The 22998-nt window shown below is 43.8% G+C and overlaps 1 protein-coding gene across 1 annotated transcript in view; it reads right to left on the bottom strand.

The window, feature by feature from the left end:
• The window catches only part of ANO10 (anoctamin 10), a 226949-nt gene extending 203951 nt beyond the window's left edge, over window positions 1-22998 (bottom strand). Inside the window, exons 1-4 of the mRNA XM_029070173.1 lie at window positions 22914-22998; window positions 13742-13894; window positions 9136-9333; window positions 7402-7536 (exon numbers count right to left, since the gene is read on the bottom strand). Of these exons, the coding sequence (XP_028926006.1) occupies window positions 7402-7536; window positions 9136-9333; window positions 13742-13880 (472 nt within the window). The 5' untranslated portion in view covers window positions 13881-13894; window positions 22914-22998. The remainder of the gene's footprint in view (window positions 1-7401; window positions 7537-9135; window positions 9334-13741; window positions 13895-22913) is intronic.

The raw sequence follows: 22998 nt of genomic DNA, 5'->3' as shown, positions 1-22998 counted from the left end.
CCTCTTCCCTCTTAGCCAGTGGAGACTGAGCATCTATGCCGGAATGGCAAGGGACCGCAACAGGAGTTAATGTATTTCTACTGACACAGGGCGCAAGGAATTCTAGATACAAGCTGACAGAAACCTTGTCAGCAAACCAAAGGACAAGTTTAGATTTAACAACACTGCACCTTCCCTCTGATGGATGAAATCATCAAATGGATAGCCTTACTCAGAAGAAGCGTGCTTTTAAGGAGATCATCTATGAAGCCACTGAAAATAGGCTTTTTTTTTTATTGGTAGGTGATTATCTAAAATAGGTTCTTGGAGTTTTTGTCTAAAATTTCTGCCAAGAATATTAAACCTTGAAGGTAGAGGGTCTTTTCAGTGGAGTTTGTTTCACTGTGCTCTCTTAAATGGCTCCATAAAATTAGAATGCTAAACTAATTGTCCTCAGAAAATGAAGTAACTTGTGCTCCCAAGGACAAAAAAAAATAGACTAAAACTATATATGTGTATATATACATATATAAATAGTAAAAAAATACAACAGTTAACACTAATTACATTTTCTAACATAATTATGCAACAATAAAAGAATTTATACAATTAAATGTTGATATTTAATTACAAAACAACACATATCCTTACTTTTGATCCCAGTAAACAAAAAGCTTTGCACATGTCAATTTGATACTCACCTGAGTTCAGATAAAGTGTAATTTAACTGTAAGACTTAAGTTCTGAGAGCGTTTTTTCTCTGTTTCAGTAACAGTAGTTTTGGTAGCACACTTTGAGGTCCAGAAGCACTGAACTGCATATATTTGAAGGGAAGCTTATTTGCACTGGAGTAGATACAAGTTTACTAGGTTGGACACACTCCCTGTCCCACATGGGGTTCACAGTCTAAACAGGAGGGAGTAGGATTTAAAACCCCATTTTACAGGTGAGGAAACTGAGACACAGAGAAGTTAAATGACTTGTCCATGGTTCACACAGAAAGCAACTGGCAGAGTTAAGATTAGAACCCAGGTCCTTTGACATCCAGGTCCATGCTCTTTCCACTAGACCATGCTGCTCCCCAAACGTCAACCCAAAACACAGCAGGTCTGTATGTTAAAGCATGGAGATTGTGTTGTGGGCCTGTATATGGCCAGACTGCAGAAAATATGTATATTGCTCAGAAAACATGTGTTGTAAAATGAGAGTGTTATAAAACTACTGGCATTAATATTCAATAGTGCTACATCACTTAGAAAAAGCACAAAAGAAAAGGATGGCAGTACAATATACATCAGAGATAAACAACTACACAGACAGAAATAAAAGTGAAAAGCATATACATCCGGTAAATAATCCTGAAACAGAGGAGCCGCATATCTACCAAACCCCACATTACAGAGAATTTGTGCTAGAGTATGTACAATATCCTCCACAATCTGCATAAACTGTTTCTTCCAATCCTGTGGCACACTGTCTCCAAACCAGCTCACCCTGTCAGATGACATTTCCCTAAAAGTGGTCTAGCCAAAATGCAAAGTGAACAGACAGTATTCAGAACTGAGTGTATTTACAAATACTGCCATGAGCGTAGGCACTATTACTGCAGCGGAGAGGGCAAGAGGAGAAATTCCATTCTTCACCATCCATGTAGGGGAAAGTTTCATGAAGCAAGTAGGACCTTTCTGAAAGGTCCTTGAAAGATTTAATAAACAAGGACAAGGAATCCAGAAGGCCAATTCAGTGCTGCCTCCAATTCAGGAACACAACTGACATTCTCAGCAGGAAAGGGGTTTCCAGGGAGTTAACCACCATTTTCAGAACAAGCTCTCATGACTTGTCTGGTCCAGCATTCACAGGCTGAATGAGTAAAGGTACTGGTCATTGGATGGGGGGGTGCTTTCCATCCATATTTACTTAGAGTTGATGCACTCTACACAGTGCTTACATCATATTACTCATTCCCCTTCACCTTTTTCACCTTCATGACCTCCTATTCCCCTTAACTATGCCACTTTATGGAATTTCTGCTAGCCACCTCTAGTGACGGGGTATGCAGGAGAGGGAGAATAGCACACTGAGCAACAAATGCCAATGGCAGCATGACCTACTGGAAAGAACAGAGGATTGGAAGACAAGAGACCTGGATTCACACCCTGGCTGCAAATTGGCCAATTGGGTCACCCTGCGTGACCTCGCTGGGCCTCAGTTTTCTCTTCTGTAAAATGGAGATAAGATAGGTTAAGAGCGCCATCTGAGTCAGGGACTATATACAATCGCATAACCCTGTATATGCACCAGGGCTTAGGATGTAGCAAGCCCTTAATAAATGCCATTTTAATTCATTTTAATTTTAACACAATTTATCTTTTACACAGATAAGCTTTCTAAATGACATTAGGAAGCAGGCAGGGAAGCTCAAGCTCTTAGTAAATATTCCCCAACTGCATTAGCTCAGCCTATCTGAGCTGCAACAAAAAGTTCTGATTTCAAATCCCTCTAATGCTACCTCACTTACATATGATTCCTTTGTATCATTAAGACCCAAGTGGAATTCTTAAAACTTCTGCATCCTCCAGTTAGGTTTGCCTCATAAGCAGAGGGCCTAATGGGCTGTTGGAATACAAAGGGATATTCCAAATGGGGGAATTTTCTATCCCTTGGTTACTGAAAGAGCTGGAAGCACTGTTTGGTAGCACTCTGGACTTGGGGTCTATTAGATTACAAATTCCTTAGGGAGGGGACCATAACTTTAACTTCTTTTGCATATTGAGGGGAGCTCAATAAATGCTTTGATGATCATTATGAAGATTATTCAGTTCTCCCAAATGGAGAAAGTTCTAGAAAACAGGCTATACATTTGCCTGCCTCACCAAACAAGACACAATAGATTACCATTCTAAAGGGTTTCTTCTTGCAGTAAACTCTCTAATATTTGTTTTTATTACTTTGCTTCAAGGATTTTAACTGTAATCTCTTTTGCCCAACAAGACAATGGCATAAAATAAAAAGTTTTCCTAACTGGTCCAGTGCATGTGCACTAAAAAAAGTAGTCAGTGTATCTATTAGCACCTGTGTCTAAAGGCTTTTAGTTTTGGATTCTATAGTTTGTGCTTTCAAATATTGTTCTCTGGCCACCTTAATTTTTTTTTATACCTTAAATACTGTTAGAAAAGAGTCTGAATATGGGGTTCAGGACAGTGCTTCCAACTCAAGAATTTGACACCGAGAAGATGCACTGAAACAATGTGAGGTCATGGGTTCTAATCCTGGCTCTGCCACTTGTCTGCTGTGTGACCTTGGGCAAGTCACTTTGCTTCTCTGTGTCTCAGAGGCCTCATCTGTGGGGTGGGGATTGAGACTCTGAGCCCCACGTGGGGCAGGGACTGTGTCCAACACGATTTGCTTGTAACTACCCCAGCGCTTAACAAATGCCATTATTATTGTTATTATTACCTTGCATGAAGGAAAAAAACACCCCACCATGGGAATAATAATAATAATGTTGGTATTTGTTAAGCACTTACTATGTGCAGAGCACTGTTCTAAGCGCTGGGGTAGACACAAGGGAATCAGGTTGTCCCATGTGGGGCTCACAGTCTTAATCCCCATTTTACAGATGAGGTAACTGAGGCACAGAGAAGTTAAGTGACTTGCCCAAAATCACACAACTGACAAGTGGCAGAGCTGGGATTCGAACCCATGATCTCTGACTCCAAAGCCCGTGCTCTTTCCACTGAGCCGCGCTGCTTCTCAACATTCAAAAAATCTCAACACTAAAAGAACATGAGAAAACTAGCTGTCTGGAAAAGGAACAGCACAGGTTGAACACAAGCCATCCAAATAAGGAAGCAACAGCAGACTTCCTAATGAAAAACAGCTCTTGGGGAAAAAATGGCATTGGCTCCTAGGCCTCAGTCAATGTAGAAAAGTATGCTGTAAAATATTCTTCAGGACAGAACCGTTGCTGATCTAGCAGTGAGCTCAAGTCAGAGGAGTCCTTGCAAGTTGGGCACATATAAAAATATGCTAAATCAAAAATTCAAACATTGGGGCATTTTTAAAGGTGGAAGGTTCAAAACAAAAAAAGAGTGGGCTCTTCACCAGTGGGTGGTGCGCATCTGGAATCTGTTGCCATGGGAAATGGGGCATACAGAAAAATATAAATAGGTTCTGAAACAGTTTGGATAAATTTAAGGACAGCAGGATAATTTATGGACAACCAAAAGACATTATATAGGATAAAGTATTTTCCTCACAATGGGAAGCAGCATGGCCTAGTGGTTAATCCTCGCTCTACCAATTGCCCGTTGTGTGACCTTGGCTAGGTTACTTAACTTCTCTGTGCCTCAATTTCCTCAACAGCAAAATGGGGATTCGACGCCCGTTTTCCCTCTTATTTGACCGTGAGCCCCAGGTAGGACAGGGACTGAATCCAGCCTGATTAATGTACATCTACCCCAGAGCTTAGAACAGTGCTTGTCACACAGTCAGTGCTTAACAAATATCACATTTTTTTAAAAATCAGAATGAGTGTTAAGGAACTTCACATTGTTCCTCCAAGTGCCTATTGGAATTAAAATTCTGAGCTGAATGGACCATTAGACTGAGGAGATGTATTACGTTCTCATTTTCTGCTCGTAGCAGACACATACATTTGGTGTACAACAATAAGCAATGGGGTGGTTCCTTTCAATAAAAACACTGTGCTGCACAAAATGCAAAGAAGCAGAGTCAAAGACTGTAGCTTTGTAAACAGTTAGAGGGCAGTCTGTGATTGTAAGTAATGTGAAAAGAAATGCTGGTTTAAACTGAACCCTATCACCACCCCCCAGTTTCTTGGAAAACAGTGTTATTGTCATCGTGATTTAGTACAAGGCAGGGCATTCATTTATTTCATGCAAGGCCTATTGGCAGTCTTCCTGCTGCCAGCAGCATTCCCTTCACTACTGAAGAGTACCACCCAGCCCAGCGATCGACTAATGTTAAATTGGATGTAAATCTTTTTCAGCTTCAGCACTGGGTAAGTCATCAAAAGAGAGCGGCTCCAAAACTGCACACATTTAGTACTGGCAAATTGCAAACCAAAGTCTACGGCTAGAGCAGGGGCAACCTGAAGGACTGGAAGAAGTGAATATACTACATATAAGGAAGGCACATCAATTGCTAAAGGAAACTACTCGCAAGTTACTGCTACTCCGACACCGCTTTGCTCTCTAGAGCAGCTTATGTTATCTGTTCTGAGCAGCTTCAACGTCTCATCATCAGCCGACTTCAACCCGATGCAACACAACAACCATTTCAGAGGAAGTGTTCCTGCTCTATAAGAGTCACCTGCATACGTTGGGCCTTCGAGGCAAAACTTACAGGGATAAGGGAATATTTGGATATTGTTCCACGGGAGCTTAAAGCAAGAAGAAAGGTCAGAGCAAACCATGAAACCCCAAGGAAAGTTTTTGCACTAATCAAAGAGCCTGCAGGTTCCCAGGGCTTCTTGTGGACAGGAAACATGTCTACCCAACTGTGTTGTACTCTCCCAAGCACTTAGCACAGTGTTCTGCACACACTAAGCACTCAGTAAATACCTCTGATTGATTGATTAATTGGAACAGCACTGCTGGCTCCCCTCCAGACTCGGCAGGCATTACCTGGAACATTCCCCACGGGAAATGAGAAAACAGTATAGCATTTTTCCCATTTTAAAGATGGAAAAACACACAAAGCCCATGTTATTTATTCTGGGTTTCATCATTAGGGAACGGCATATCTGAGACTAGAAGCCCTGCTCTTATTCTATTTCCATTTTCTCTAGGGACTTAGTTCTTGCATGATTAACCGCATTCTGCTGCAGGCAGGGAATGTGCCATTATAATGTCATACTGTACTCTCCCAAGTGCTCAGTACAGTGCTCTATACACTGTAAGCACTCAACAAACATGACTGACTGATTCAGGTCATTTCAATAAAAATACTTTCAAAAAAGCTGGTCTTCTTTTTCCTATAACTTACTACTAAGAAGGATTTGAATCTTATAAAACTCCTGTTTGATTTTTATCTGAAGGCATATAAAGATGCTTCTAATCTTTTCATCATCACTGCCATTTGCTGAGCACTCAAGAGCAAAGCACTATATTTGGGGAAATACCGCATAAGCAAGACACACAATCACTGTCCACCAAGAGCTTAGTCTTTTATGTGGCAACAAGAATGTGCGCAAATCAAATCAAGTTAATGAAATTCACTATATGCCCACTCAGGAGTCACAGCTCTAATCTTTAAACTCCAAAAATGTCCATCTCTAAAGAATTCACTAAAAAAAACTCTAACATTTCAAGATTATTGAAATGATCATTGATTATTATGGCTCCAAAATAATAACGGTTCCCTTTGGGGTCTCTGGTAGCCGAGGATTTTCTCACTTTAGGAGTTGTATCACTGTTCCCCTTCACCTCTAATAATAACTGTGGTACTTGTTAAGTGCTTACTATAGGCTAAGCACTAGGGTAAATACAATACCAAATACAGTTCCAATCCTGAATGGTACTCACATTCTAAAGGGGAGGGAGAACAGGCATTTAATACCCATTCTGTAGATGAGGAAAATGGAGGACAGAGAACTTAAGCGACTTTCCCAAGGTCATCAGTAGGCAAGTGGCAGAGTCATTATTAGATCCCATGTTCCCTGACTCCCAGGCCCGGGCACATAGATCATTTCTGCAGCATTAATTTTCGAGAAGCCACAAAAACTTCAGGGAGTCCTGAAAACTCCCCTGCCAACCCCAAAGAAAGGAGCTAATATTTTCTGTAACACCAAATGACTGGATGGGGAACAGCCTGAATGTTTACCTTTCTCTCACGAGGGACAACCACCTTGGTCCAGTCTACTTGGTGACCAACAGAATTCCATCGAGCCATAATTATCTCTGCTGCTTCAACACTGAATTTTCAGTCACGTCCCAGAACAGTCCTCTACATTATTCAATATCAATGGTGCCTCTGCTAAAATGTACACTCCATATTTTTCTGTATCTTGTACACACTGTTTAACTTGGGGTGCGTATTTTTAAAAAGAGAATGCTTAAAACTACAGAATTATGGGCCTGAAAAAAAAATCAACCAATTTTATTTATTGAGCGCTTCCTGTGCGCGGAGCACTGTACTAAACACTGGGGAGAATACAGTATAACAGAGTTGGTGGACGCATTCTCTACTCACAAGGAGCTTAGAGTCTAGAGAAAAAAAGTGAAAAGGAGATGTAATAAAATTATGGATGGTTCTCCCTGTTAGTTTAAAGTTCTTTGGCAGGAAGAAAAAAATTAAATTCACAATCATTGAATATATATGCTAGATATATTTTGTTTGAACACTGATGTTAAATAAATGCATTGATAATACCGCCTCAAAATAACTTTGAACACTTACTTATTGATTTTCCAGGATACAGCTTTGCCTGAGGGTAACCAGGAATCATTTGTTCATCTCTGGCTCGAAGATTTTCAAGCTCATGCTTGATGATGAACTGACATTCTGCCATTGTAAGAAAATCATCATTGTTGTCTAAAACCAGAAAGAAAATATTTTATGCATTTTTTGACTATACATAGTTCAAAAGAAAAAGTCAGTAGTGTTATGACTGGTACTGGGGCAAGAGAAACAGAGACCATTTCTTGGTCTCCAGATACTCTTGCTATACAAAATTTCTGTCACCCATTCTCAATGGCAAAAATGGGCCTCAATTAGAACCTAGAAAAGCAATTAATTTTATAATCATGTTGCAGGGCACCAACAAAAATGCAGACATTAACAGTTATTCATAAATCACTTCACTTTTGTCTCTCTTCTCGCTAACTTACTAGAAATTACTGCTATACCATGGTCATCTAGATACGTACATCCAGTTCTCCTGTAAATAAGTATTATCAATCATATTTATTGGGCACTTACTGTGTGCAAGGGACTGTACTAAGCACTTGAGAGAGTACACCACAGCAGTATAACAGATACATTCCCTGCCCACAACAAGGATTATGTTCTTGCACACATTAAGAAAAACTCACACGTCATAGTCACGTGCACAAACCATTTCCCCTGGCACCACAGCAGCAGGCCGTACTAAACAAACTCCTGTTGTCAGATAAACATTCTCTACTAATTCCCTAAAAACTCTGTACCCAATTGCATAGTGAAAATTGCGGTCAATACCACCAGAGAGAGGTCATTTCTTGCAGTCCCCAGGACATCTCCTACAACATGGAAAAAGAGAGGAGCCTCCCTAGAGCTGCTCCTTCTTCACAAATCTGCAACTCATGTTATTCTTAGCTTTACGCATTTAACCAGTGAAGTGATATTAAAACAGTAAGCCTGACTCTTTCAGTGCCTAGGCTACTGACTAGGATTTGGCCAGGCACCTTGGAAGCAGCATTAACTTTTCAGCACTATTTCATGCCCTGAAGCAATTATTTAGGGAATATAATTCACAAAACCTGAATTATTGAAGTTTCCAAAGGTGTTATACTTTATCCCCAGTGTGTAATTTAGGACCTAGGGGACTGAGGCTCCAGATTTTGAAAAGGGATTGACAAAACCAACCTTACAAAGTCCCAGTTAACATCACCTCATACCTCAACCCCTAAAAGATCGCTTGATTCTAGCCTTGGGATAAAGGATCCAATTGACCCCAGATCATCCCTGATCTAGAGGACTTCTTGGTGCGGGGGGAGTTTATTCCTAGGTCACAGATGCCTTTATGGTCTTAGATGTCCTTAAATCATTTCTGCTCCTTTATCAGATCAGAAATGATCCCAGAACAGTCCAGATACCCCACAAATTTCAGGCCACACCCAATCTCCAGATGACCTAAATTCAGTCACCCAATTGCAAGTGGGAGGGCATCATTTTAAAATGAGGCATAAGAATTCATAATGTTGTCTTTAGCATCTTCAAAAAATGGTGGACATTTAAAAACTGTCACTGCTTACACTCAAAACTCTTAGTCCATATGTATTCTTTATTTTATGTAATACACTGTAGCTAAGTTTCATTATTCTAAGAAAAGGAAATTAAAAACTCTACCTGTTCCCCACTAATTTACAGATCTGTCAACACTGTTCCATTTTGGTAATTCAGAGAGCAAATAAAATGACAAGAAGGATTTACCATCGAAGTCTTTAAAGTTCTGTCTGTTTCCATATGTAAAAGCTCTCATGGAGTTATCATTGCACTCTTTCACCAGTCCCACTGATTCAGCCCCCAGCAACAGTCTTAACCTGGATGCACCAACAAGATAGAAATTCTGATTTTCATCTGTTTGCTCCCCATTTTCATTTAACAACGGTCTAATCGACAACTGGGCACCTTCAAAGGAAACAAAAAAGGAAGAAAAAAGTTTTTTAAAGCTGTACATATATTGATAGTCATTTAAATCCTGTGAATGATCTCTCCTCCACCCATTCTCTGTTGATTTTTATATCCTTAGAGATAGTACTATTCTTCCATTACACTATTTTAGCCTCAAATATCAGCAAATATTTAAGGAGAAGTTAGGCTAAACCTAAAGCAGCTCTGTCTGAAAAATATGGATTTTAACAAAAATGAAAAAATATGCCTAAATGCACTGGTATTGAGTAGCGGTACCATTAAATTTATCCTTAACTCATGTGGGGAACACCCCTAAAGCACAGTCCCTTAAAATTGGTGACCTCCAGACAACCAACCAGTTCACCCTAAAAGAGTCTTATCTTACACTGCTCCAACAATACCATTTATTTGACCCATTCTATTTACTATTCCCAAGTATAATTTAAATATTATGTGAAAAATATACACAGAAAATATAAATATGTGTGGGTGTCTGGTAGACAAGCTGAAATAAATGCCGAGACTAGCTATGGTATGCTGAATCCCAATTATCATCCAAGCTATTGGGATTTTCTTTGTCTTAAAAAACTGAAAGGTCACTATACCCTAGTCTCGTTCAGAGAAAGGTAGCCCCAGATACTGGTCTCACAGCCAGAAGACTTTTGTTGTTATATAAAAACGCACAAACAAATAATATGGATCAATAAAAACCAGATTAAATGGAGAAAAATGAACAACAATACCAATTCTTGGATTTGTGCAAGACCTTTCAATTTAAAGCCTTAAAATGCTCTCATTTGTGTTACTTAAACATTCTCTTGAGAATGCAGGAAGAGGCACTTCAGAAGGGTGAATGCCACGTTTCTTATGTCTCAATTCCTCATTGATACACACAGTTTGTGTGTGTGGCGGGAAGCTGGTGGGGAGAAGGGGTTACCATACATCTATGCACAGGGGCAAAGAAGACCCATATGCAGAACATATATGAGAAGCAATGTGGCCTGGTGGACAGAGCACGGGCCTGGAAGTCTAAAGAACCTGGGTTCTAAAGCCAACTCCTCCACTTGTCTGCTGTGTGACCTTGGGCACGCCACTTAACAGTTCTGTGCCTCAGTTACCTCATCTGCAAACTGGGGACTGTGAGTTCCATGTAGCACAGGGACTATGTCCAACCTGATAAACTTGTATCTACCCTAGCACCTAGTACAGTGCCTGGAGCATAGTAAGCACTTAAAAAATACCATTAAAAAAAAAAACAATCATGAGCTTACAAACGGCATGACCTAGTGGATAGAGAACAGGCATGGAAGTCGCAAGTCACTTCACTTCTCTGGGCATCAGCTACCTCCTCTGTAAAATGGGGATTAAGACTGTGAGCCCTATGTGGGACAGGGACTGTGTCCAATCTGATTAACTTGTGTCTATCCCAACACTGGGCACATAGGGCTTAACAAATACCATGAAAAAAACAACAAAGTGAAAACCAAGCACCAGAAAGGAAGAAATCTGGAAATATCTGATCTGATTTTCCATTCTCCTGGCCTTCCACTGGCCCTGTCTTTGCTTTCTCATTGAGCTGGCAAAGCTCTCTAGGAAATCCCAGGAAAACTGAACTAACTTGGATAATTGCTGCAGTTACTTTTTAAGGAAAATGTGCAACTGTATTCCGGTATAATGTAGAGAAGCAGCGTGGCTCAGTGGAAAGAGCACAGGCTTGGGAGTCAGAGGTCATGGGTTCAAATCCTGACTCTGCCCCTTGTCAGCTGTGTGACTGTGGGCAAGTCACTTAACTTCTCTGTGCCTCAGTTCCCTCATCTGTAAAATGGGGATGAAGACTGTGAACCTCACATGAGACAACCTAATTACCCTGTATCTATCCCAGCGCTTAGAACAGTGCTCTGCACATAGTAAGCACTTAACAAATACCAACATTATTATTATTTATGTAATGGCCCGAATACCAAGTGGCTCTGAACAACAGTCAGCCGATTTTCACAACGCAAAAACCTATACTAACAGAAGTTGATTAAAATACTCACCTTTCTCACAAAACTTAAAACATCTTTCTTCTTTACCTAGTACCAGCTTGAAAGAGCTTTCTAAGACTCGTACTCCTAATGCTTAATTATTGTATTAGACCACACCTAGCAGAACAAGATTCCCCGTTACTATGCGCCAGTCTTTACCCATTAATTTGGGTATTGAATTTTTTCTTTCCCACTAAAGAGTAAAGGGAATTTTCTGAAGACGCTCCAAAGTGGGCAAGTAACAGGATGGCCACTGACTATACTGAAGAATTTAAGAGGCTCCTTTGCCTCTTAATAACAGCTGTGGTATTTTTTAAGTACTTTCTTGTGTCAGGCACTCTAAGCACTAGGGTAGGCACAAGCTAATCGGGTTGAACACAGTCCCTGTCCCACATAGGGCTCACAATCTATTTACAGATGAGGGAACTTAGGCACAGAGAAGTGAACTGCCTTGCACAAGGTCACACAACAGATAAGTGGCAGATCTGGGATTAGAACCCAGGTCCTTCTGACTCCCAGGCCTGTGCTCCATCCGCTAGGCCACGCTGCTTCTCAATCCGTCTTTTTACGCATGTTACACAACTCTAGTAACGTGACAACAGGGTGTTGTAATAAGAGGTATTCGTTGAGTGCTTACTGTGTGCAGAGCTGAACTAAGTCCTTGGAAGAGTACAATACAACAGAGTTGGAAGAGAAATTCCTGCCCACAACAAACTTACAGTCTAAAGGAAGAACACAAAAGGGTTCTTTTGTGCAGAAATTCAAACTATGGAGCTACAGAATGTGTTTCCAGGATCCCGACCGCTCCTTTGCCCCGGAATCACTGTGTTCCCCTCCCTGCAAACACAGGCACTCTTCCTGAGCTGCAGGATTCAGTGGTATGAGCCAAGGCAGAGAAATGTAGGGACTTAAAAAATAAAAATACTGGAAATAAAGAGATGCCCGGTGCCATAACAGTCCTGGACTGGGAACAGACAGGATGAAAAAGAGACAAATAGCCAACTGACCTAGGACTCCAATTAAGCATGGCCAGGTTCCAGAGCCAGCTGGGCCACAACTAAGAGAGATAGAGGGTGACGATCCTTCACCACTTGGTGCCCATATCTGAAGAACAATTTCTCTCACCAATCTGGATAAACAATATTTTTGAAAAGTGGAGAAAATGCCTCAAGGCAGAAAAGCTACCCCATAGAAAATAGCTGCCCTGTTCCCATGTTTGCCCATATCTATCAGAGACAAATCTGAAGAGGCCTGATAACCTGATAGCAGATTAAGTGACAGCTAAGGTATAGGGATACAGAGTGGCATATAGAACTGCTCACCATCAGTCTGCTCCTTTGGGAGGCCTGAAGGAGAAAGACTCTGAATTCCCATGGTTGTTACTTCAGAGCAGTCCCCATCTGAGAATTTATAGGATTGCTTTCTTGGAACAAAGAGAGTGCAATTTTCAATCCATTCTTGGATACCTGATTAACTTGTTTACCTGATTAGCCATGTCCCCAGGCAGCAGTTAGGAGGCTTTCAAAAGCATTAAATTTGAAGACAGAACAAAAATCTACCTAGGCCTATACCCAGATTTACGACACGTAAGTTTCCCCATTTAGACTGTGAGCCAGTTATTGGGCAGGGATTGTCTCTATCTGTTGCCAAACTGTACATTCCAAGCACTTAGTCCAGTGTTCTGCACATAGTAAGAGCTCAATAAATATGACTGAATGAATGAGTATGGAAAATTATTTTTAACAGCTCAATCAGCTTCTTTGGTCATTTTTAATGTTTTCTTTCTTTGCACCTAATTGGCCTAGGGGAAAGAGCATGGAGCTGGGAGTCAGAGAACCTGGGTTCTAATCCCAGCTCTGCCATTTGCTGTGTGACCTTGGGCAAGTCACAACTTCTCTGTACCTCAGTTATCTCATCTGTAAAATGGGGATTAAGACTGTGAGGCCCATGTGGGACATGGACTGTGTCCAACCTGATTAGCTTGTATCTACCCCAGCACTTAGTTCAGTGTCTGGCACAGAGTAACATAGTAAGCAGCGAGTCTTAGTGGAAAGGGCACGGGCTTGGGAGTCAGAGGTCGCGGGTCTAATCCCTGCTCCACCACTTACCGGCTGAGTGACTTTGAGCAAGTTACAAAACTTCTCTGTGTCTCCTCAGGTACCTCATCTGTAAAGTGGGGATTATGACTGGGAGCCCCACATGGGACAACCTGAATACCTTGTATCGACCCCAGTGTTTAGAACAGTGCTTGGCAGATAGTAACTGCTTAACAAATACCGTTATTATTATTATTATTAACAAATGCCATTAAAAATTTGCCAAGTTAACTTCTGGGAAATGTAATAAAGTTTAGTCTGAGTCATACCCATTTTGCTCACCTCCATTTTTCTTTTTGTCGACAATTTTTTGTTTCAGCCATTCTTTGGTTTCTGCCTTGGCATTTTTGGCTAGCTCTAAAACTACCAATGGCCTGAAATGAGTCTCAGACGTGTCTATTGCTGACAGACTTACTTTCATCTTCTGGCAAGTAGCTGGAAATAAAAAGGCAAACAAGAAAAGTGTTACTGGGAGAAATTCAAGAAAAAAATGCAATCTGTAGAAACCTACATTACAGCTGGCTTCTTGTAAGCACACTGTATGTAATGTGTAGGAACTGTGAGCTCAGGTCCTAAGAAGCAGCAGGTGTAAGACAAATTCCCCAATTCCACTGGTGAGTGCTCAAAGGAACCCTGATCAACTTCAAATAAGTGAACTTCCAGCTATGCTTGACAAGAAGATGTGGCACGATAATGACGGAAAGTCTCCCGCTCTAGACTGTAAATTTACTGTAGCAGGGAATGTTACATTGTCTGTTATACTGTCATATTGTACTCTTCCAAGCGCTTAGTACAGTGCTCTGCATGCTGAAGGTGCTCAAAAAAACTGGTCAATTGACATAGTGATGAAGCATAATACGAAACAGGTAGTACAAAAGTGGAATCTAATATGAAACAGCATAATAAGAAAAAGGAGGTACAAAAGGGGAATCTAATAGCCTTCAACTCTCAGAGTTCCAGAAAATACTGGCTCTCCCCTTCAATCGATGGCATTTATCAAGCACTTGCCGTGTGCAGAGCACTGTATTAAGTGCTGGGGAGAGTACAAGCCGACAGAGTAGGTAAACATGATCCCCAACCACAAGGAGTTTACAGACTAGAGGAAGGACAATGCTTCCCTGCCACTCCCCCAAGGACGCCTCACCTCCTCCCACTCTGAACCCAATGGGAAAAGGAGTACAAGTCACTCGGTTTCTTGCCTCCCAACGTTTGGTTTGTACCATCCTCCTTTTTTCTTCCTTGGAAGCCCATATCATCCTCCTCTACCACCCACTTCAATTACCAGTTGCCATCATCTACTTGCCCCCTGGCCTATATCCAATTTTTCAAGAGATGTGGATGTTTTTCTCACCTTCACTCTCTCCTTCCTCCCTTTATTGATCAGGAGGAACATTCCTGATGATCTCCCAGCTGCCCACTTTGTCTCTCCTCAATTCTATCAACCTATTCCTCCGCCGCACCTCACCCACTTACCAACTTTGGACACAGGCTGTCCAATTAATCAATCAGTGGTAATTACTGAACACTTACTATGTACAGAGCACTGTTCTAAGCACTTGGCAGACTACAATTCACTATACAGCACTCTCTTTCATCAACTCACATTCCACTCACTGAACACCTCCTTCATGCTAAACTGTTCTTTCCCCTCACAGAGAACTTGGATCTTTTGACCCTCCTCCACTAATCCCAGGCTATCGTGCCACATGTGAACTCCCTACCCAACCTAGCTCTCGATGCACAATTCCGCACCATCATCTCCTTCCTCGGACTCCTATCCCTCCATCAGTCTCGCACACCAACCCCCATCAACGGATCACCTCCATGGTGCGCTTTCTCTGCTTCAGTGCTCTTGGTACAAAGCACTTGCTCACAGAAATCCAGATACCTGGCCAACCTCTGCCATCTGAAATTCATCTCACCAGGTATAATTCTGCCCTCTTTGCTCAACAACATTACTTCTCACTTAATTGACTTCCATGCTTAATTGCCCAGCTATTCCAGACTTACACTTCCCTTAATAACAATAATAATAATGGTATTTAAGTGCTTAGTATGTGCCAAGCATTGTTTTAAGCGCTGGGGTAGATACAAGGCAATCAGGTTGTTCCACTTGGGGATCACGGTCTTAATCTCCACTTTACAGATGAGCTAACAGGCACAGAGAAGTGAAATGATTTGCCCAAGGTCACACAGCAGAGAAGTGGTGGAGACTTCTGACTCCCAAGCGCATGCTCTTTCCACTAAGCCACACTGCTTTTTAATCTCTTCTTAATCCCCTACAGTCTACACATTTCCTCTCCACAATTCACTCTGATGCCCGGATCACTGTTTTCAAACACGATTTTGCTCATGTCTCCCCACTCCTCAAAAACCTCCATGGCTAACCATTCCTTTCAGCATCAAACAGAAATTCCTGACCGTTGGCTTTAAGACACTCTTTCAGCAATCTTTTCCCTGCTTATTCTCACTCCTTACCCAAGCAGCGTGGCTCAGTGGAAAGAGCACGGGCTTGGGAGTCAGAGGTCATGGGTTCAAATCCCGGCTCTGCCACTTGTCAGCTGTGTGATTGTGGGCAAGTCACTTCACTTCTCTGGGCCTCAGTTACCTCATCTGTAAAATGGGGATTAACTGTGAGCCTCACGTGGGACAACCTGATTCCCCTGTATCTACCCCAGCACGTAGAACAGTGCTCTGCACATAGTAAGCACTTAACAAATACCAACATTATTATTATTATTACACCTCGGCTCACATGCTTCACTTCTCATGCCAACCTATTCACTATGTCTTCTTCTCCAGACTGTCCTCTAGACCGTAAGCTTATTACAGGCAGGGGATGTGTCTGCTAATTCTCGTGCTGAAGTTTCCCAAGTGCCTAGAACAGTGCTCTGGGCTCAAATAAGTGCTCAATTAGTACTACTGATTGATTGATTCTGGTCTCTTCTTATAACCAGTTCCTTACTCACACCGTCCCTCTCCTCTCACATCTGTCAAACCATTTGTTCTCTCCATCTTTTAAACCCTTTTGAATTCACATCACCTCCTAGAGGACTTTCCTCCTAACATAATATAAACTAAAAGTAGAGGGAAAAAGGCCTTTCTCCTTAATGTGAATCAAAATACCTCAAAATGACTGGACAAACAAAAATTTTGGCAATAGGCAGTATAACGCAGCATGGCTTAATTGAAAGAGCATGGGCTTGGGAGTCAGAGGTCATGGGTTCTAATCCCAGCTCTGCCACTTGTCTGCTGTGTGACCTTGGACAAGTCACTTAACCTCTCTATGCCTCGGTTACCTCATCTGCAAAAGTGGGGATTAAAAAATGTGAGCCCCACGTGGGGCAATCTGATTATCTTGTATAATAATAATAATGTTGGTATTTGTTAAGCGCTTACTATGTGCCGAGCACTGTTCTAAGCGCTGGGGTAGACATAGGGGAATCAGGTTGTCCCACGTGGGGCTCACAGTTTTCATCCCCATTTTACAGATGAGGGAACTGAGGCACAGAGAAGTTAAGTGACTTGCCCACAGTCACACAGCCGACAAGTGGCAGAGCTGGGATTCGAACTCATGAGCCCTGACTCTACCCCAGCGCTTAGAACAGTGCGCTGCATATAGTAGGCGCTTAACAAATACCATAATTATTATTATTATTAAGCACTTAAATACCATAATTATTTATTTATTTATTTTATTTTTGAGAAGCAGAGTGGCTCAGTGGAAAGAGCCCGGGCTTGGAAGTCAGAGGAAGCAGCGTGGCTCAGTGGAAAGAGCACGGGCTTTGGAGTCAGAGATCATGGGTTCGAATCCCACCTCTGCCACTTGTCAGCTGTGTGACTTTGGGCAAGTCACTTAACTTCTCTGTGCCTCAGTTACCTCATCTGTAAAATGGGGATTAACACTGTGAGCCCCACGCAGGACAACCTGATTCCCTTGTGTCTACCCCAGCGCTTAGAACAGTGCTCTGCACATAGTAAGCGCTTAACAAATACCAACATTATTATTATTATGGGTTTAAATCCCGGCTCTGCCACTTGTCAGCTGTGTGACTGTGGGCAAGTCACTTCACTTCTCTATGCCTCAGTTCCCTCATCTGTAAAGTGGGGATTAACCGTGACCCTCACGTGGGACAACCTGCTTACCCTGTATCTACCCCAGCGCTTAGAACAGTGCTCTGCACATAGTAAGCACTTAACAAATACCAACATTATTATATAAGCAGGAAGAATAAAGGTAAGCAAATCCCTTCAGGATTAAAAATCAGTTTTGCACTTTCAGTTTCTGAGCTAATGACCCTTCTTATAGTAATTAAGATAGCTTTGTAAATAATAGAGAGATTAAATAAAGAAAAGGTGATTAAGCCCTGTTGAAGCAGGTTTTTTAAACTCGTGGGAACTCACAAAGCAAAGAATTAAATTAGATGAATACGGTTTCATTGCACTTAATTTCTACTTCAAGAAGGGGCTTTCAAGTTTGGCACTGGCTGTAAGGCCACGGTCAGACACAGCAAAAAAGAGACGATTATTGGTGGTATCTGACGGTAAAATAAAAGCCACAGGATGGCAGACCATTCCAACCACATTACCCACCCGTCTGAATCACTGCCTCAGGACTTCCATTACTAGTTCTATTGCCTTCGAAGTTCCACGTACTACAGAGCAGTTCGATGTCCTAGGATCCAAACTCGGAAGCTAACTGAATAGGCCCAGTGGAAGAAAGGATGGAGAGGGAACTTTTAGAGAAGCCTCGTCCCTGACAAAACTGTTTGAAGAAAGGTTAATTGATCTATCAGTGGTATTTATTGATACTATTTATTGATATTGTACTAAGTCCTTGGGAGGGTACATTATGGTCATCAGTGCCTACAACTTAGAGGGAATCTGCACGATGCGCGCAGAGCGATCACTAGTTACTCCACCAGAGCAGGGCTCCTGGCTCTCACCTGCTGTTTCCTGTCTCCTCGTGTTGATCAATCACATTTATTGAGAGCGTACTATGTGCAAAGCACTGCACTACATGCTTGGGAAAATACAGTATATTAGAATTAGCAGACACGTTCCCTGCCCATAATGAGTTTATAGTTTCAGTTTAGAGGGGGAGACAGACAGTAATATAATAAAAATAATAATAATAATGGCATGTGTTAAGCACTTACTGTATGCCAAGCACTGTTCTAAGTACTGGGGTAGATACAAGGCAATCGGGTTGGACACAGTCCCTTGTCCCACATGGGGCTCACTGTCTCAATCCCTAGTTTATAGATGAGGTAACTGAGAGGCAGAGAAGTGAAGTGACTTCCGCCACAGTAGACAAGTGGAGGAACCGGGATAAGTGATTTATAATATGTAATTTAAAGTTATGTACATAAATGCTGCGGGGTTGGGGCGAATGTCAAATGTCCAAAGATCAGAGTTTGAAATGCATAGACAAAGCGCAGGGGGCCTGGGAACTGCCTGAAATCTGGCCTCTCCTCAGAGGGCCCCACCATTCTCCAGCAGCCCCACCCCCAGCCTCCCTTTCATTCATTCAATCATATTTATTGAGCGCTTACTGTGTGCAGTACTGCAGTACTATTATTCTATAGTAATAAAATATCAATAGAATAAATATGTACATATATACACAAGCGCTGTGGGGCAGGGAGGGGGGTAGAGCAGATGGAGGGAGTCGGGGCGATGGAGAGGGAGGAGGAGCAGGTGAAAAGGGGGGCTCAGTCTGGGAAGGCCTCCTGGAGGAGGTGAGCTCTCAGTAGGGCTTTGAAGGGGGGAAGAGAGCTAGTTTAGTGGATGTGAGGAGGGAGGGCATTCCAGGCCAGAGGTAGGACGTGGGCCAGGGGTCCTGACTACTTGTTTTGTTTTGCTGCCTCCCCCTTTTTAGACTGTGAGCCCGGTGTTGAGGAGGGATTGTTTCTATCTGTTGCTGAATTGTACATTCCAAACGCTTAGTACAGTGCTCTGCACACAGTAAGCACCCAATAAATACGACTGAATGAATGACAGGTGAGAAGGAGGCACAGTGAGGAGGTTAGCGGCGGCAGATGAGCGGAGTGTGCGGGCTGGACTGTAGGAGAGAAGGGAGGTGAGGTAGGAGGGGGCGAGGTGATGGAGAGCTTTGAAGCCGAGAGAGGAGTTTTTGTTTCATGCGAAGGTTGATATGCAACCACTGAAGGTTTTTGAGGAGGGGAGTGACATGCTCAGAGCGTTTCTGTAGGAAGATGATCTGGGCAGCAGAGTGAAGTATAGACTGAAGTGGGGAGAGACAGGAGGTTGGGAGATCAGAAAGGAGGCTGCCGCAGTAATCCAGTCAGGACAGGATGAGTGATCATATTAACAAGGTAGAGGTTTGGATGGAAAGGAAAGGGTGGATCTTGGAGATGTTGTGAAGGTGACACTGGCAGGTTTTAGTGACAGATTGGATATGTGGGGTGAATGAGAGAGCGGAGTCAAAGATGACTCCAAGGTCGCAGGCTTGTGAGACGGGAAGGACGGTAGTGCCGTCGGCAGGGACAGGAAAGTCAGGGAGAGGACAGGGTTTGGGAGGGAAGATAAAGGAGCTCAGTCTTGGACATGTTGAGTTTTAGGTGGCAGGAGGACATCCCGGGTGGAGATGTCCAGAAGGCACGAGTAGATGCGAGCCAGGAGGGAGGGAGAGAGAACAGGGGAGGAGATGTAGATTTGGGTATCGCCTGTGTAGAGATGATAGTTGGAAACCGTGGGAGCTAGTATAGATGGAGAACAGAAGGGGTCCAAGACCTGACCCTTGAGGAATCCCTACGGTTAGGGGATGGGAGGGGAGGAGGAACCTGCGAAGGAGAGCGAGAATGAACGGCTAGAAAGATAAGAGGAGAACCAGGAGAGGACAGAGTCCGTGAAGCCAAGGTGAGATAAGGTGTTGAGGAGAAGGGGATGGTCGACAGTGTCAAAAGCAGCTGAGAGATCGAGGAGGATTAGGATAGGAGCCGGTGGATCTGGCAAAGTACCTGCCAAACTAGCACACTTCCCCCCTTCAAAGCCCTACTGAAAGCTCACCTCCTCCAGGAGGCCTTCGCAGACTGAGCCCCCCTTTTCCTCTGCTCCTCCTCTCCTGACAGTCAGTCAGGCTCACAGCCTCAATCCCCATTTCACAGATGAGGTAACCGAGGCACAGAGAAGTTAGGTGACTTGCCCCAAATCTCACAGCTGACAAGAGGCAGAGCCAGGATTAGAACCCATGACCTCTGACTCCCCAGCCTATGCTCTTTCCACTGAGCCATGCCGCTTCTCATTATAGACTAATAAATATGTCTATTATATATACATATGTATATTAGTCTTATTATAGACTAATACATATGTATATATGTATTAGTCTATAATATAACTGGTATATATATATATACCAGTTCTGTGAGGCAGGGAGGGGGATAGAGCAGAGGGAGGGAGTTGGGGCAGTGGGGAGGGGAGGAGGAGCAGAGGGATAGGGAGGGCTCAGTCTGGGAAGGCCTCCTGGAGGAGGTGAGCTCTCAGTAATAATAATAATAATGCTGGTATTTGTTAAGCGCTTACTATGCGCAGAGCACTGTTCTAAGCGCTGAGGTAGATACAGGGTTATCAAGTTGTCCCACGTGAGGCTCACAGTTAATCCCCATTTTACAGATGAGGGAATTTAGGCCCAGAGAAGTGAAGTGACTTGCCCACAGTCACACAGCTAACAAGTGGCGGAGCTGGGATTCGAACCCATGACTCAGTAGGGCTTTGAAAGGGGGGAAGTGTAAGGAAGAGTGGAAGGAAGATGGGGCCATAACTGGAGGAGAATGTGGGGTCGAGGGAGGGCGGCCCCTGCCCCTTTACCCCTTAGACGCAGCGTGGCTTAGTGGCAAGAGCCACTCGGGAGTCAGAGGTGGTGGGTTCTAATCCGATTCCGCCTCTTGTCTGCTGCGATTTGGGGCAAATCACTTCCCTTCTCTGGACCTCAGTCCCCTCATCTGTAAAATGGGGATGAAGACTGGGAGCCCCACATGGGACACCCTGATGACCTTGCCTCTCCCCCAGCGCTGAGACCAGTGCAGTGTGGCTCAGTGGCAAGAGCCTGGGCTTGGGAGTCAGAGGTCATGGGTTCGAATCCCTTCTCTGCCACTTGTCAGCCGTGTGACTGTGGGCCAGTCATTTCACTTCTCTGCACCTCAGTTCCCTCATCTGTCAAATGGGGGTGAAGACTGTGAGCCTCAACCTGATCACCCTGGATTTCCCCCAGCGCTTAATAATAATGATAGCATTTGTTAAAACAGTGCTTAAAGAGCTGAAAACAGTGCTCTATACATAGTAAGCGCTTAACAAATACCAACATTATTAACAGTGCTTGGCACCAGTCTTTTAGACTGTGAGCTCGGGGTGGGGCAGGGCTTGTCTCTCTTTGTGGCTGAACTCTACATTCCAAGTGGTTAGGCCAGGGTTCTGCACACAGTCAGCGCTCAAGAAATACGGCTGACTGAATGAATGGTCAGCGCTGAAGAATGACCACCATTGCTAATTAGAGAGGCAGCGTGGCTCAGTGGAAAGAGCCCGGGCTTGGGTTCGAATCCCGGCTCTGCCACTTGGCAGCTGGGTGACTGTGGGCAAGTCACTGCACTTCTCTGGGCCTCAGTGACCTCATCAGTAAAATGGGGATGAAGACTGGGAGCCTCACGTGGGACAACCTGATGACCCTGGATCTCTCCCAGCGCTTAGAACAGTGCTCTGCACATAGTAAGCACTTACATACCAACATGATGATTCACTTTTCTGGGCCTCAGTGACCTCATCTGTCAAATGGGGATGACGACTGGGAGCCTCACGTGGGACAACCTGATGACCCTGGATCTCCCCCAGCGCTTAGAACAGTGCTCTGCACATAGTAAGCACTTAAATACTTAAAGCACTTCAATATTAAATTATTATTCACTTCCCTGTGCCTCAGTTCCCTTATCTGTAAAATGGGGATGAAGACTGGGGCCTCACGTGGGACCACCTGATGCCCCTGTCTCTCCCCCAGCGCTTAGAACAGTGCTCTGCACCTAGTAGGGGCATCACAAATACCAACATGATGATTCACTTTTCTGGGCCTCAGTTCTCTCATCTGTCAAATGGGGATGAAGACTGTGAGCCTCACAAGGGACCACCTGATGCCCCTGTCTCTCCCCCAGCGCTTAGAACAGTGTTCTGCACCGAGTATGCGCTTAACAAATACCAACATGATTATTATCAGTATTTCCCCGACCGCCCCCCCCCCCCACCCAGTGGGCCCAAATCTCGTCCCTCTGGCTCTCGCGAGAGCTGGGCCCAACCCCCCGAGCCGCCGCCGCCCCTCGGCCCCCAACGGCGCCCCCCGGCGGCGGGCGCGGGGAGGAGCCCGCAGGCCGCTCTCCGGCCGCTGGCCGCTCCTGGCCGCTCCCCGCAGCTCGGACCCTCGGAGATGGAGTCGGCGCTCACTCACCGGGCCGCCTCTTCTGTCGGCGGCGGCAGAGGCCCGGGGGGGGAGGAGGAGGAGGAGGAGGAAGCGGCGGCGGGCGGCGGGGCCG

This window comes from Ornithorhynchus anatinus, chromosome 8 (genome assembly GCF_004115215.2).
Source record: "Ornithorhynchus anatinus isolate Pmale09 chromosome 8, mOrnAna1.pri.v4, whole genome shotgun sequence".
In the NCBI taxonomy this organism is placed as follows: domain Eukaryota; kingdom Metazoa; phylum Chordata; class Mammalia; order Monotremata; family Ornithorhynchidae; genus Ornithorhynchus; species Ornithorhynchus anatinus.
The sequence above is the reverse complement of the archived record's forward strand: the minus strand, read 5'-3'. Positions and strand labels throughout refer to the sequence as shown.